The sequence below is a fragment of the Aythya ferina genome (genome assembly GCF_964211825.1).
Source record: "Aythya ferina genome assembly, chromosome: 1".
Classification (NCBI taxonomy): domain Eukaryota; kingdom Metazoa; phylum Chordata; class Aves; order Anseriformes; family Anatidae; genus Aythya; species Aythya ferina.
Window position 1 is genome coordinate 6,349,159 of NC_140296.1, and position 16,531 is coordinate 6,365,689.

At 39.4% G+C, this 16,531-nt stretch overlaps 1 protein-coding gene across 10 annotated transcripts in view; it reads left to right on the forward strand.

The window, feature by feature from the left end:
- The window catches only part of DLG2 (discs large MAGUK scaffold protein 2), a 1,046,667-nt gene that overhangs the window by 13,126 nt on the left and 1,017,010 nt on the right, over window positions 1–16,531 (forward strand). For all 10 annotated transcript variants that reach the window (XM_084519823.1, XM_084519802.1, XM_084519813.1 and 7 more), the window contains exon 3: window positions 2,581–2,712. In XM_084519823.1, the coding sequence (XP_084375949.1) occupies window positions 2,581–2,712 (132 nt within the window). The remainder of the gene's footprint in view (window positions 1–2,580; window positions 2,713–16,531) is intronic.

Genomic DNA, 16,531 nt, shown 5'->3' on the forward strand with positions numbered 1-16,531 from the left:
CAGCTTCAGAAACGTTTGTTTATTAATTAAAATGGCAAGGAATATTGTTCTTATTTAACTGTTGTGCTGCAGTGTGGGCAGTCAGCTTTGATTCATGCTTCACAGCTGTCAGCCCAAAAAGGCAGAAAGTACTGTCCATCCTCACCTGCTTCAGGTATAACTGGCAGCTGAAGGTATTCATGATCTTGGAGAGCGTGCTTGGTGTTCTTCAGACACGCTGTGTCTGAAGGCTATAAAGGAAAACTAGGCAGGAAGGTAGTTCCTTGAGCTGGGATTTAGCCAGGATTTAGAGTTAACACTAGAGCTGTGCTCTGTTACTTGTTCAATTTGTAGGGTTTGGGACTGTTTCGGGGTCCACTGGGAATAGGCTTTTTTTCATCTTGATGAACTGCAAAGCAATAATTTTGGCGAAAATAAAAACTCTGTTCAACCTCCCAGAAGGATGCTACTTATAAGAACTCTATTCAGCTGCCCAGAAGGATGCTACTTTTTTTTTGTTTTATTTTGTAGCTGTTTTTTTTTTTTTTTTTTTTTTTTTTTGTATGTTTTTTAAATCAGAGCTGTACACTTTGGGGAAGGAATAGTGAATGATGGAGGGGATGTCAGCACTGTGCCCCAGGTGACTGAGCCAGCAGGAGTGGAATAACATCTTAAGCTCTTAACTAATGATTTAGTAGTGGGGAGCCAGAACTTGTATATAGACAAAATCAGAGGCATCACAGGGAGGTCAGATGCACTCTTATGAGCTCAGCAAAAAGTATAATGTTACTGGGATATCCAAGGCCAAAGAATCTGAGTTCATGTATAGAGGTAGTTACATATCCCCAGCAACTGGTTGGGAATACAGCAGTGGGTTGGTCTGGTTTGGTGGAACTGATTGTTAAAAAGTATTTTTGCTTTCTGCTTCTTGTAGCTGCTTTGTTTATGAATAACTTTGAGGATGTTGCTTCCTCCACCCCAAAAGCTCCAGCCTGGCAAGAGCTGTTCATGGCACAGCACCCTACTGCCTAGGAGAAACCACTTGTGCACAAAGGCTTGCTCTAGCCTTGGGCGAGCTGAGCACCCTCATCTATAACACTCAGTGGAAAAAAAAACACACACAATTTTTGAGGCTGATTCACAGTGGGAGCCTAGCTTCAGTATTCAGAACTGGCCTTTAAATGAGCTGATTTCTCTCTGTGCATTGTAAGTGGGTACTAAGCTTGCTGAGTGCTTCAGGTTAAAGCCGGGCAAAAGATGTTATTCAAACCCTTATGTCCCCCGTGATGTGAGGAGAGTGAAAATAAATTACATCTTAAACATCAACCATTGATTAAATGTTTCTCCTTTCATAATTTAAAGATGTTATCAGCTGAGTGCAAGTTGTGTCTTTTCCCATACTGTGAACTCATTTAATTGTTGCACTGCAGGACTCACACTGAATAGATCATGTTCAAGGTCCTTGCTTGAACAAAGACAATCAATTTTTATATAGAGAAAAATAAATTTGCTCTCAGATAATTAGAAAAAACAATGATAAAAGCAGTCTGGTTTACCTTTCAAAGCATTTTGTCAGAACTTCATTGCATTTAATCTAGCTAAAGTGTCTGCACCTGTCCTATAATGAAGCTTATACTGAACTCCACTGTAAGAAATTTAGATTGAGCCACTTCTCTCATTATAATTATTAATTTATATATTTTGTTTACTGTTTGGGAATCTTATTGCAACTTGGTGGTAATATAATTACAACAGCATGTGCAGACATCTCGGTGTCATAGGTACGTATATGGACATTTCTACTTAGGATGGGAGAAGGAAAGGTTAAGTCTGATTCTCCATTTTCCTGTACATTTATTTATATCAAATGACGATATTTGGATTTCATATGATTTTATATGTCACTCATGTTCTCAGCAAATGACTATACAAAGACAATAGCAGCAGGAGAAAGAGAGCTCTGTTTTCCTGGCCTCTTCCAGAAGGCTGGATTGCTCCATTTGAGCCAACACATGAATGCAAGTCTGCTATCAAAGTCTCATTTTCAGCAAAGAGGTAGATAGCAATTCTGTGTAGCGAGGGAACAAAAATAAAAGAACCCTCTTGGACACCTGCCTTTCAGATACACATTTGCTATTCAGAGAACAGAGAATTGAATGCTTCAGATGCCAAGCAAAGACTTTCATGTCTTCTCTGAATATATTTTAAGGCCAGTTTTCCTGCACAGATATCCATAATGGTTATTGCCTATAATTTTGTAGCTTCTGCAAATTGTAATTTGGTTCAAAACCCATAGCTTCCAGCTGGTTTTGGATAAATGAAAGCTAAACACTTGTTGTAGATGTTATTCAAAAGATCATTTTCCTTTTGCAGGGTTCTCAGATATGCAGTATTCTTCCTGTTTTGGCGATGGGTCAGTTTCTCCATATTGCCTGAGTTTTAAGGTTCAGGGCATGCACCTTACGAGAGAATGCAACACCATTTGGTGTTAATGTTCCTACATGTGTGAACAAATGCCTTTAGAAATGTGGGGGCAGTCTTTGGGCATTTAAATATGTTCCTGAATCAATAAAAACTGTTTTTGTACTTGTTCATTTTTAGATACTGACCGAGCTCTAGTGCTGCTGGAAGAATATTGTAAAAAACTGAGGAAACCAGAAGAGCAACAACTGAAAAAAGCCATCAGAAAAGTGATGGGCATCTTTAAGAGCAGCTTGTTTCAGGCACTTCTAGGTAGGTACTAATATTTAATGCCTTTGTATGCCTTTGAAGGCCAGACCCAGGTCAGACCTTGTAACATTCCTCTTACTGTGCACTCTTTAATTTGTATTTACAATGCAACAGCATGTTGAGATGATCCTTCTTGGTTCACTGTGAAGAAACTCATTGTCCTAATATTTCAAAGGTATTTGCTTATTTATAGTAAAGGAAAGTGTAACCAAAAAGCTCATGCAAGATAGGGCATCGAATCATTATTCCTAAACCTTGCTGCTTTCCTTTTGTTTAACGGAAATTGTTGAACCAGAGTAGGATATAACTATGCAAAGTTGAATGTGAAGCTGCATCTCCACACAGGTGAATGACCAAAGTTTTGCTGATTTTCATCTTTTCTAGATTTTATCATCTAAAATCTTTGCATCTTTTGCATTATGTTTGATGGAAAATGTCAGCCAAAGAAACTCAGAAATTAGTCAAGAAAAAATGCACAGGCACACAGTGAAAATGGCCAAATGGTCCCATCCATGTGACGTTGCAGTGTTCAGATAGCGCTGGTTCAACACTCAGTTTTTCTTCGACGTATGTGGAAGTCACTGTAAATGACAGCATTTGTCAAAACAGAGCACTTGACGTGTTGGAGTTTTATGTAAAATAACTTTTCTGAGTTATTATACATAAAATGTTTTCAACATCATGAACTTCCTGATGTGGTCTCTATTGTTCTGTAGTGCTTGTGCTGCCAGTCCTGGGATGTGGTGACAATAAGTGTGTGCCACGCTTGCTCTACCTCTCTCTGCCCTCTTGCTCGCAGTGCGTTGACCCCTTAGTTTTTCATTCCTTCACAAACATCTGTAAATTTTGTGGAGAATTAATCTGAAGGGAGCATTTCTTAACACAAACAATGGCAGTGGAACCACATGTTCCCTCCGGTTACGGTTGTTTGAGGCCAGATTGACAATTGTGCTCATTGCAGAGCTACAATCAGTAGTAGTTAGGGAAAAATTTTGGTTATACATCATAAAAGTAGAAGTACATGAATACAACACTATTACTGTGAAGATGAGGGAGGTCTGTGAAGACTTTCTGTAACTTCTGTAGCATTTATGAAAAATGTATTTACCTGTCTCTAACGTTTCCTGCCAACAAATTAATGTCAATACTAATTTACTTGTATTTTTCCTTGGCTTACTTAAAGTCATTAGCTTTATTTTATAAACCCTGCATAATTGTTATTTATTATTTTAAAAAAGTTACTACATTTGTACCTAAACAGTATTTACCAAATAGTAATAAATACATCTGAAATGAAGAACGAAAAAAAGATGGGAAGTTTCTATGTTATTTTCATGAAGATAACTGCGAATATCAAAGTATGTATTGAAGAGATACACAAGTCTCAGAAGCACTGTACATCTGTACATCGACTTCTGCGGTACTTTGAAGTAATCCTTCAAAGTGTTCTAACAACATATGTGCTTCGTGTGTGGCTACACTGCAATATTTTATGATGTATTACATATGCCAGGGATGGGAAGGTGATTATAGCTATATTAAGGTTGAGTCCAAAGAACAAAGAAAATCATTTGATTGCCACAGTTACAGATTGAGGAATACAATGGTGTGACCTTAGATAGCATTTTGATTTGTAGGACTTTGGGTGTCTTTTCATTGTCCTCAAATGCTTCATTATATAAAAGAGATTTGGAAATTGCCAGGCGTGTTCAAATTCTCACATTATTACATTTGGTTTGCTATTTGGTTGGTCTAGATTCTGGAATAATACAAAACAGTGACCTCTCATCAATATTGTAAATGTGGAGGATGATGTTATTACACAATCAATAGAGAGGTTCTTGCATAATCATCATTTCAAAAAGCTCCACTTCCATGACATGTGTTTTAGCTTCCCATCGTAGTTTCTTCCATTCGTCTATCAATAAGAGCATCCAAAGAAATGCTGAAGGCAGAACTCTCTGTCTCATTTTAAGTTCTGTACTGCTAAAGTACCTTTTTTGTGTGTGTGTATTTACAGAATGTCTAAAACTCCTGAAAATGTCCATTTTTGAGAATACAATGTGTCCATTTGTGAGAGTAAAATCACACAAAATGTGATTCCTGACAGAATTGTTAATCTGGATGCATAAGTTTTCATTCCTACCAGATGTAAAGTTAATAATATTTTAAGTGCCAAATTCAGTTGTTGTAGATCCTACAGCTTCAACAGAATTTGAGTCCTTTATGAATAAATTCAGCTATTGTAACCATCCCTGTCCTTTACATCTGTGTTCAACTCTAGTTAGCTTCCAAAATGCTTTAAAAATCTATAGGATGTCTTTATGTTGAGTACACAAGAACCAATAAAGAGTAATGTAATGTAATAAGAGGTACTCTTCAAATCTGAGCACCAAAGTTTAAGTGTTGTCTAGTTCCTTTTGTTCTCAAATTTATGCTTGTGTGGTTTGATACTACCAGCCATGTTTGAACTTGGACTCTTGATTTTTTCTTATCCTCATTGTGTTTCATAAATATTGACTACTGAATTTAGGAGTGAGAAAAATGAGGACTCGATATTTTTCATAAGCACAGTCTACACATGGATGAAGTGACCACAGATATGGAAGTGAAACGTCTGTAAGTGATTTACAAAAGGATTATTGATGCATTGTTCTTTTGCATTTTAATGTGTGTTCAAAAACATCTCTTTTTCCCTTCAGGCTGTTCTTGTTGCTAGACTTCTTGCTAGAGTTGCTGTGTTTGGTTACAGCTGAGTTGGTTGTCAAGAGGCACATTTTCAAAGCGACATGTGGAGCCGTAGTCTCTAGAGTCCCATTATACTCAAGCGGCCCAAACACAATTCTTTGAAATTTCAGCCCTCAGTTTCTAAGAGGATGAAGGAGGAAAAGCTCTTTGGAAGGAGTGTGGAAAGGGAAGAACTCCTATTTAGATATTGACATTACTCTTAAGTCAATTCCAAATTATTTTCACCAAAAAGATTGCACCAATCCTTCTATGCATGGTGAGAGGGAGAGTTACAGTTTGGTTCTTATTATGAGCTCATAAGGATTTTTGTTTTTTGAAGGGGCATCCGTAGCTACACAACATTAAATTGATAGGATGCTCCCAAACTGTAGCACATGTTATTTTTTCAGAAGTAACCCTATAAGGAAAAGAAAATGAAACCTGCAGAAATCTGAATGTTTCATCTGTTCGGATTATCTCATAATGGGACATCTTGGAGTCATTGTGTAGAGATCAAAAAGAAGAACTATAAAAGAGAACAATAATAGTCATCTGGACATTTCAAAACATCTTTTTTTTTCCATTCTATTCTTTATGAAGAACACACAGTTTAGTACAATCTTATTCTAAAAATCTCTGCTATATATTTGCCCAGTCCTCAGTTCATTAAGAAAAGTGCATCGTTTTACAGCTTAGAAAGCTGTTCTGTGGAATGAGAATGGATGAAAGAGGTTTATGTCAGAGGGTTGTTTATTTATTTATTTATTTATTTTTGGTAGATGCATCTCTATAAAACATCATTTTGTTTCTAGCAGGAATTAAAGTGCCACAAATAGCTGTAATCATCTTATGCAGTATTAGGTGAAAACTAATCTCTATAGGTTTTTCTAAAATTCGGATAAACCCAATCTGTAGAGGATGACGTATTTCCTGAGGACTTTTAAACCATGTCTTATCTTTATTTTTTTTTTCTCATGCTTGCATAACTTTGCCTGAATTTTAAATTGGCAAATTTTCAGCTACAATCTGCATCATGGTTTTTTTTTTTTTTTTTTTTTTAATAGCATTGTACCATTTCTGCAGAATAATGTGGATGTTATAAAACCGCCTGCCTTAAAAGTTGCTGTAGTAAACACTACTGTAAGGATTACATAATTTACTGGTCATCTGTGACACAGCCTGTATTTAGAGATTTAGGATATAATTTTATGGTTTTAGTAAGAGGGGTTTTTTAGACTTCTTACCTCATTCAGCTCACTTTTAAATAAGCCCTGTTATAACAATCCATTTTAAAAGAGCCACCATGTCTTTTAAACCAGGTCGTAAAGGAAGTCAGGTTTTTCTTCTGTGTTCACATATTCTTTTTCTAAAAAATGTTTGTGTAAATTAAGTGGCAGTGTAACTCAACAGTGCTGGATTGGTATCCAAACTTCCGAGAATATGTGCCTTGTGATCCTCTGTGTTACTGGAGAGTGTTACAGGATAGATAGGGTATATAAAGACCTAAAATACAGCCATTTACTGCTTTAGGAGAGCCTAAGCAAGTCCTCATTGCTTTATTTTTTTATGGTGTTTTAAAACCAGTAAAATACATATTGATTAAAAAATAAAATAGCCATTGACAAATGGAAACATTTAGTACAGGGAGCATGAAGCAGGTCAAGAGCTTGGCTTCATATGGCCTTGTCTTAGTTTGATTGACTTTGGTGGCTAAGAATTTGTGGGCTGTGACTGAAACTCCCCCTGTATGTAGGGCATTTGCTAGAGCTCTCTCCTCTGCGGGTTACCCGATAAATGTAACTCACTAGGGAAACTTCTTCTCTTGATAAAGATACTTCTTTTCATGCTTAATATTACAAAAATTTGGCAATCTCAGGAAGATGTACAGATACAGACATGCATATGCAGATAGGAGGTCCTTTTAAACCATTAGGTCTCTTTTGTCTGAAACCCACATAAAATATGATCAAAATTCTAGACAGTACAAAGGTCTGGACAGACCTTTCTGCAGAAATGTTTCACTGAAGACCTAGAGACACTTTTGAGGGTGTGGAAACGTAGAGGTGTAATTATAATGCTTATGCGAGGGTATGTCTACAAGGTGTCAGTGACAATTAAAAGCAAGGAGATGGCTTTCAATGGAAAATGTTTAAACTTCAGGATAGTTTAGATTTGAATTGAATCCGAAGAGGAACCTGTCATAGAAGTAAGGTTGGGATGTTGAAACATGCCCCTGACACAAAAGGAAAGTTGCTAAGAATGAAAAATGGGGAAGCTTTCAGTAGATGTAGCCATGCATGTCAGTTAAGAGTAATGATTAAATAGCCCCCATTTGTTGGCTTTAGGGCTGAGAAGAAAAACTATGCTGTTGGCCATATAGAGAAAGGAGGAATGGAACAATAAGGAATTTGTGTAGGCATGTTCAGTTTAAGGAGAGACTGTTTAAATAGTGACAGAAGGAAATGTGAGACTAGAGGGAAGGAGATGGGTCAGGATGGGGGAAGAGATGCTTGAGGAGCAAGATAAATTATGGGAAGAGCAGGAAACGTGCCATGTGGGCTGGACAAGGAGCCTGCAATGAACCAGGTGTTGAAGAATGATAGTAGAAGCCAGGGGAGAAGTCGGGATAATGCAACACCTCAAAAATCCCGTGCTGGTCATATGTGGTAGTACTGGTCTCCCATGTTAAAAGCTCTATGAGATTTGCATAAAAAGAATATAAATAATTGATAAAATTGTGGTTATCATTTGTTTCTATGATCCATCTTTAAGAAATACTGCAGTCACTTTCAGGCTTTTTTCCAACAACCACCGAGATCAGAAATGTACTTCTTCCTTCAGTGTGAGATCTGACATTCATGGGACAACGGAAAACAAGGCAATACCAAATTGCACGAGGCTGCCGACTCAGCTGAGTTGAGGATATCAAACTGAGGCAAATCACCTTTGTAAAGCCCTTGCCTGTACCAACCATCCTCATTCTGCAGAAAGAAGCATCTCAGCACTTACTGCCGTGTCAGTTCTTCAGGGATATAAAAGGTATTAAATGAATTGCTGTACTGGGAGGCTTTTCAATAGGAAAGCATAACGGAGTGTTATCTATTCCTACTTGCCAGGCTTGCTCTCCATAGGTGTTTTTACCCCACTTATGCATTCAGCATGTTTAGCTACTTACACTGCTCTTGAATGTAAGGTCACTGATCTCATGTTATTGTTCTTGAGACTTAATCTCAGTGAGCTGGTTTCTGGTCATGTCAAGCTATTTCGCCTCGTGTAATGACACTGAATTCCAGAGGAGTTAATCCAGTACAGCCAAGCCCACATCTGGTCCAGGGACATTCAGCAATTCTCTTTCCGACGGCCTGAATCCAGCATTCACTAAGTCAACAGAAAAACTCTCATTGACTTCGTCGGATCGTGCCATTGGAGAGAACTTTCCAGAGATTTATATTCAGACTTTTCCAGGTTGAGAAATAAAGATTCTTCTATAGTCATATATAAATGAAGATTATTCTATAGCCTTCTCAGGCTATTACAAATGTCAAGAAACAAAATAATACGTGCAAAAAACCCTTCAGAGCTCTGTCACACTTGAGAAGCGCTCAAATGACATCTCTAACAATGGGGAAGCCTGTTATTACTCCTCACAGAGTCCTACTTTCCCAAACTGGCATCTTTCTTTGTTGCAGCATAAATTAAAGCAGAACTGAAATTTAAATTCAAGGGCAGCTTTTGTTTTGCCTGAAGACAGCTGCAGCTGCTTTTATTTGTCGAGTCCAATTCTCTTAGTAAGCAAATTTGTGCTTTCTCTCAAAAGAGCTAGAGGTAGCAGCGCTAGATCTTTGGGATGATTTGAAGCCGTCTGATCTTTTTCGACAAGCTGGGGGCTGGACCACAGCCAGCTGGTGGGGCTAACCCTCGCATCTTCCCAGCAAAAGTCAGGTTGCATAGAGTAAATTGTTTATTCCAAAAAATGTTAGATCTATTGTACCTGCTTTCCTATGTGTTTTGGCCTACCACTGTTTTTCATCCCATAGCAGTGAAATTTTCCCAGAAATATCTTTATTTGTCTCCAACTCTTCTGGCTCTCCCAAGCCCGGGGTACCTGCAGAGCCTTTGGGGGAGCTGGGGCTTCTTCACTTCTGCCGAGCTGCATTGACATTGGGCAGAGCATTCAAAGTTAGTTGGTAAGAGCTGGCTGACGGATGCACATGCAGGAAAAGGACAGACAGACATCACATTACTGTAGGGAAATCAGGCTGAAAAATCCAGAGACTGGAGTTTTACCAGAAGTCTGAAATGTTACCGAGTTTCTGAGCTGTGTCTGTGAAGAAGCAGCTGATGTGATTGAACAGGGTGATAGGTACTTTCTTCAAGACTCCCTTTTTCCCCACAGCAAGTTGGACCTATTGATCGTTTGGATACTCCCGAAATAAATTAGCTAGTCTGTTAGAGCTGTTAAGGTCTTTGAATACAATCAGGCTCTGCAGGGCTAGGTGATGTCCTCTATCAGATCTATCAGGAGTTGGACTTGATGGTCCTTGTGGGTCCCTTCCAACTTGGGATATTCTGTGATTCTGTCATCTTTGAAGGTCCCTTCCAACTTGAACTGCTCTAGCATTTTGTAAATATTTCTGCATTTGCACAAATCTCAGAATTGTTTTTGCCCGTGGGACCTGGCTGGGTGTTGCAGTGGCGTCGTACAAGGAACAAGCAGGGCCAGGACACTGGTCTGGCTAGCCAGCCTGGAGACATGGGGAGCTCTGGGAGAAGCTCCCATGACAAGTTCTTAATATTAAAGCTGTTTGGTTATTGTCTTTGTGTGAAGATGCGTGTGGGAAGAGTTGGGATTCTTGTGTGAGTACCCAAAAGTCAGTTTTTGCTTGAAAGGCTTTAATTTTTAAACAATCGTGGATTACCAGAAAAGTCCTGAACTCAAAAGTACAACGTCTTAAATTTGTGGGAATTTTGATTGTGAACTCATCCTTGCTGTTGACTTTTTCCTTAATGAATTGAACAAAACCTCTGGGTATGAATGCTGGTGGACTCTGAAAAATTCAGCATCCCAGCTGGGCTCTGTCTTTTGACTCTTGGCCTATCTGTATACACGAAGAAACTGATTACAGCACTGATACAACCTAGGTAATACATAATCACTTGTAATCCTGATGCAACCCTCTGCTCATGTTTTGCTGCCTTTTAGCCCATGAATGATAGCATTTCTACCTCATACGAGGAATTTGGGAGCTTTGTGGACTTTCCTCATTTGAAATGCAAAAGCCGTGCATTCAAAATAAACCATTTTTAAGATGAGTCTTTAATATGAGCAATGTGGTAATTATTGAGCTTGTTAGTTTTCAATATCCAGCATAGAATAAAAGCTGGTTTTGTTCCTGTAGATTTTTTTTTTTGAGAGTGTCTTGGCCATATGTATTCTGTGTATAATTGGAATTAATAAAATGCAGTTGCAGCAGCTGTCGTTGTATGGCTGCTGTCCCAGCATGAAGCTTGTCTTTTTCTTTGCATTAAATAGGGATAGCCCTTTATTGTTGGTTTGTGATGAGAACTAGAGACAAATTATTTAGAGATGCATTTAGATAATCTGGTTTTATTTTGAATAATGTATTCTTTTACGAGCTGGGGGAATATAAAGAGACAATGAGGTTATCATTATTGCTTTTCTTTGTGTATGTGTTAAATAAAGACTGAATTTATATCTTGCTATTGTAGTTTGTACATCTACTAATAAAATGGAAGAAAATAATCTGGAGCAGACAGTTCCATCAGCAATCCTTATGTTTATTTTTGTCAGCAGAGCCGTTCTCCCTCTCTAATGTTTTGGTCTCTGAAGTCATTTTAGGTTAGTCTGTGATGTGATTCTTCTTTAGTGAATATAACTTCTTAAGAAGATTCATGGTAATTTTAAAACCACAGAAATAATTTAGCCTTTGAGAATCGTATACCTCACAGCTTTCAAAGGTGTATCAAATGAACCTAGGTTGTTGCTTGGTGCCACTCCTGTGACTTTTGGGAATTCCAAGGCTCTGCTTTTCTTACCCTTGTCAGTGAGGTGCTTCCCAGCACCTCACTGACACAGAAGTCAGTGAAAAACCCTGAGTTAGGTCATTCAAGTGCAGTTGGGATTGGGAACTAAATAGTAAGATGCATGGAAGTAAACTAGGTCAGAATATATGTACATATAGGATTATGTATATATCTAGCTATTTATAACTTAAATAGAGATACATATACACACACACCACACACACACATATATAAGTATCTGTTTCATATTTATCTCAAACTTTTACTGTAGTTAGCTCAGGTATGATTCTGTACTTTGGAGATCTGGTGGGTTTTAAAACATGTCTTTATAAGAAATGCTTCAAAACGTGTTCTTTGTGTTTACTCTGTCATGGAGGGGTCCATTTTCTGCGGCTGCATTTGGGCTGTCAGCCTGATCTGCCACCAAGATGACTCTGAGATCTGCTCAAAGAAGTCTGAATTGTTCTTTCCTGTCTCTGTCATCATAGGTGTGTGGTTTTGAATTTCTGCTGACGTAGTTGATTAAAGTATATTTCATTGCATAAAATCTCAGGCATTAGAAATAAAATATAGTTGTTATAATACTAATTATGTTATGCTACACAGGAATGATGTGGTATGTAAAAACAGTGTGAAAATAGCAGAATTAGGGCTGTGGTCAGAGGTTGGGCACTGCTGTAACTAAGGTAGTGTCTGTGAGTTTAGTTCAGTTCCCATGTATCTGACCCTAACTCCATCTGCAACAAGGAGTATCGTTATTCCAGTAAGACTGTCCCAGTGTCTCAGTTTGAGCAATTTAAAGGTGAGGATGATTTGATGGGTGATCATTATGGAAAAATACAGTGGATGTGACTTCTTGATCATCACAGAGACTCAAAAGAGTCAGATCTAATCAGTAGGATCGAATTCCCCAGGGTGGCATTTGATGTTCTTAAGGAAAAGAACCTTCAAGAAATCTTCTTAACCTTCTCAGCCTTCCAGCCCCTGTGAAGAATGATGCTCAGAAAATATCCCCAGCGCAGGCCCATTCATATGCTGAATAGATAGCCAAGTGTGAGAACAAAGAGAAAAACAGGATGTGATCATGTACTTACATTTAATCGTGACTCTTTCTTACCTTGGAGAGTTACCTTTACAACCTTTATCAGTGTTTTGAAGTTAACTTTACATGGTGATTTCCTAGAATATGAAAAAATTCCATCGTGTGTAGATATTGATGACACAGAATTGCTTTTTCCTGAATTACTTTTATTCTCCAATGTTGAAGTGATATATTGAACTGTAACTTCATTCTTTTTCCTCTTTAATCTCTGTCCAAACCCACAAGATTTATCTGTTTGTATTCCTTTCATCATTTCATACCTAACCTGCCTTCAGAGGATTTACTTAGCTATCAGTTTTGGCTTGGTAGACTGTATTTCTCATGCCTGTTTATTTATATATTTTTTTTCTTATAAGCAATTAGTTTGTGTTTTAAATCTTGTAAATACAATTTTAAGGAAATAAATACACTTGGAAAAAAAGCAAATTTTCTCTTTAAAAAGTAGTCCAAACCTTTCTGTAAAGTTTAGAGTGACATCTTGTGGTAACACTGATTTCAAATATGCATGTCTATTAGTATTTTTTTTTTATTTTGTCCACAGTAAGCATTGTTTTCTGCTTAAAATGTTACAGATTACTTAGGAGAAGGGCATAAAGACTTCTGAGTATCACCAGGGCTCTTGTGAGATCAGAGAAAACATTGCTGTCTGGTGTAAGATGTCTTAGGGTTGTGCTTTTCTTTTACTCCCCGAAGTTTAACCCATGAATACCTGTGAGATCCCAGTGATTTGAACTTCAGTTCAAGATTTTTAATGCTCTTCCAGCCATTGGACACTATCGTTTGGAGGCTCTCAAAACAGTTTCAGATACCCACAATGCCAAAGCAAGCAGGAGCACTGCATCTTTTAGCAACGTCTATTTGGGCTATTCAGTAGTTATCCAGGTGCCAACACCCTCTCATTACTGATCTCATTAATTCCCAGCCAATGGGAAATGTACAGAAGAACAAACACTGATAAAGGCAAGCAAATCTTTACTGCTGGATTAATAGACCTGCTTCCTTTTAGCTGAACATAAATATGTCCAGCAAGGAGGATTTGCTAATGGAGAAACAAGTAAGGCCATTCAAGATCCCTACTGCCGTTGCATGTATGATCCCTAACTATGGATCAGATGTTGATGTACCAGGTGGTGTAAGTGCACCAAAACCAACCACAGCCAAAGAACTAGCACGTGCCCAGACTACAGTGTTGTGCAGTATATTTAAACAAAATACAAATATTTTCAATGCAAAGTGGGAATGTAGAATGGCTTTGTGCTCAGAGCTTTGACTCTATAAAATGATGACTTTACCATAGTGCTTCACCTAGCAGATTGAATACCTGGCTACAGAATTGTTTAGGAACAAACACATGTCCTTTCTAAGAAATAAATTATTTTTGGGGAAACTGATTCATTAATGCATGTCAAGTGAAACTTTGCATGGCTGCAAAGTGCATAGAAAGCCCCTCTACCATTTCTCCATAGCGCATCTCTGATAATGGGTGGTCCTAATTCTGCTGTCACAGGCTGTGAATACGAGATACTTGATTCAGAAAAGGATTCTCTGTTTATACAATTCATTTTTTTTTGGAGGCGTTCTGGTCATGTGAGAGTGCCAGTGCTGGGCAAAGGATTCATATGATGTGCTGGTGATGTTAAGGATTTTTAGCTTTGTGGTGAAACACGCAAGGAACATTAGACCTAAGAAGCCCATCCCAGTGATCATCTGGTGACCTCATTTATTAATTTGATGGAAAAATAAAGACGTGGTGTTTTCAATTAAGATGAATGTTTGGCTTGTCTGACAGAATTATTTCTGATTAATAACTAAGTACAAGTTAAGCTGTCAATATAATCCGGATACTACATTTGAAAGCTCTGATGTAGATTTGATGCAAAACTAAGTAAATAATTTGGATAGCCTGTTGGAATGGGTCAGCTGGTTAAAATCCTCAAATATAGCTTAGGAAAAGCATGTAGAAATTGTATGTGAAGTAGACAATGTGTGTCTAAAGGACATACTTACTGGGATGATTTTCTGGGCAAATGATTTTGATCTTCAGCAAAATACATGTACCTATTACATTTCTTCACCCATTCCAACAGAGAGTTATAAGAGTAAAGAAATTTGTTGGTAAATCTAGGTACCAAATGATGCTTATCTTGTTTGAATGCCCTTTCCTTTTACCACGAATGATTGGTGATATTTCATGATAAAGGAAAGCTGACTGCTCTGTCTAATTGGTTTCTGATGCACAGACAGCAACGTCCCTACCACAGTTTTTGAGTGGCTGCTCAGCAGATTTTGCCCTGTTACTAATCTGAATCTTCTGTAATAGTTTACATCTGTCAAAGCGAGAACTTGCTTCCGCTTCATGCTGAGACAGCTGGCTCTGAAGCAGATGATGCCCTGTCAGACTGGAAAGAGGTTTCCCTTATAGCACAGGTCATGAGGCTGAGATGATGGTGTACAGAGCATGTTTTTCCCCAGAGCTGTGGTAGTGGCAGGAGAGGTCTGCCATTTACAGCCTGTCCACCTTTGAGGTAGCCACCAAGAAAAACAGGGCAGAAAGTCAGAGCAAGACAGCGAGTATTGCTCCTGGGTACAGTGCTCCATCCTGGGTGGGATGTGTTGAAAACAAGGTCTCATCAGTTAGTGTTTGGGTGGGAGGAAGAAATCTGAGGGCTTGATTAGTGAATCCTATGAATGCTAGCCAGACATTCGTATACACTTTCAGCAATATAAACCCAAAATCTTATTTTGCTGTGATCACTGTGGTGGTTTTACTCAGGTGGGCAGCTGAGCTCCACCACAACTGCTCTCTCACCCCCCCCTTCTCAAAGGGAAAGGTGGAGAAAATATGATAAAAGAGGATCAAGGGTTGAGATAAGGACAGGGAAATCACTCAACAATTAACGTGACGGGTAAAACAGGCTCAGCATAGGTAGACAGAGAAATTTATTGCCTATTACTAACAAGCTAGAGAAGTTAGAAACTAGGAAAACAAACTGAAAACACCTCACCCCCATCCACCCTCTTCCACCTTCTCCTCCCAAGAAGATCAGGGGAACAGGGAATGGGGGCTGCGGTCAGTCCCTGACACTTCGTCTCCTCAGCTCCTTCACGGTCCCTTTCTGCCCCTGCTCCATGTGGGGTCCCTCCCACGGGATGCCATCCTTCCCGAACTGAGCCTGTGGGGGCTGCCCATGGGCTGCAGCTCTTCAGGAACTGCTCCCATATGGCTCCATACCATGGGGTCCATCCCCCAGGAGCAAACTGCTCCAGCACAGGTCCCCCATGAGCGGCAGCTCCCCCCAGGCCTCCTGCTCCTGTGTGGGCTCCTCTCCATGGGCTGCAGCTCCAGCCTGGGGCCTGTTCCTGCGCTCTCCATGGGCTGCAACCTCCTCCAGGCCACATCCACCTGCTCCACCGGGGGCTCCTCCACAGGCTGCAGCGTGGAGATCTGCTCCATGTGGGACCCATGGGCTGCAGGGGGACAGCCTGCTCCCACGGGCCACAGGGGAACTTGTGCTGCATGCCTGGAGCATCTCCTGCCCTCCTGCTGCACGTGGTGGCTGCAAGGCTGTTTCTCACTCCATGCTCTCCCAGCTGCTGTTATGCAGTGTTTTTTTAACCCCCTTCTTAAATCTGCTCTCACAGAGGTGCAAACAGCATTGTTTATTGGCTGAGTTCTGACCAGCGGCGGATCCCTTTGGAGCTGTCTGGTGCTTGCCCTTCCTTACCTGACACGGAGCAGCTGCTGGATTCTTCTCACAGAAGCCATCTCTGCAGCCTCCTGCTACCAAAACTTTGCCACGTAAACCCACTACAATCACTTAACTCTCGTTTTGTCAGAATAAAAACAGGATTCTACCAAGTTTGGCCTGGATTTTGTGGTAGTGTTCCTCTCTGCAGCTCAGAGGTGACAGGCTGCTTGCAAGATCCTCCTGTCTTAGTAACATCCAC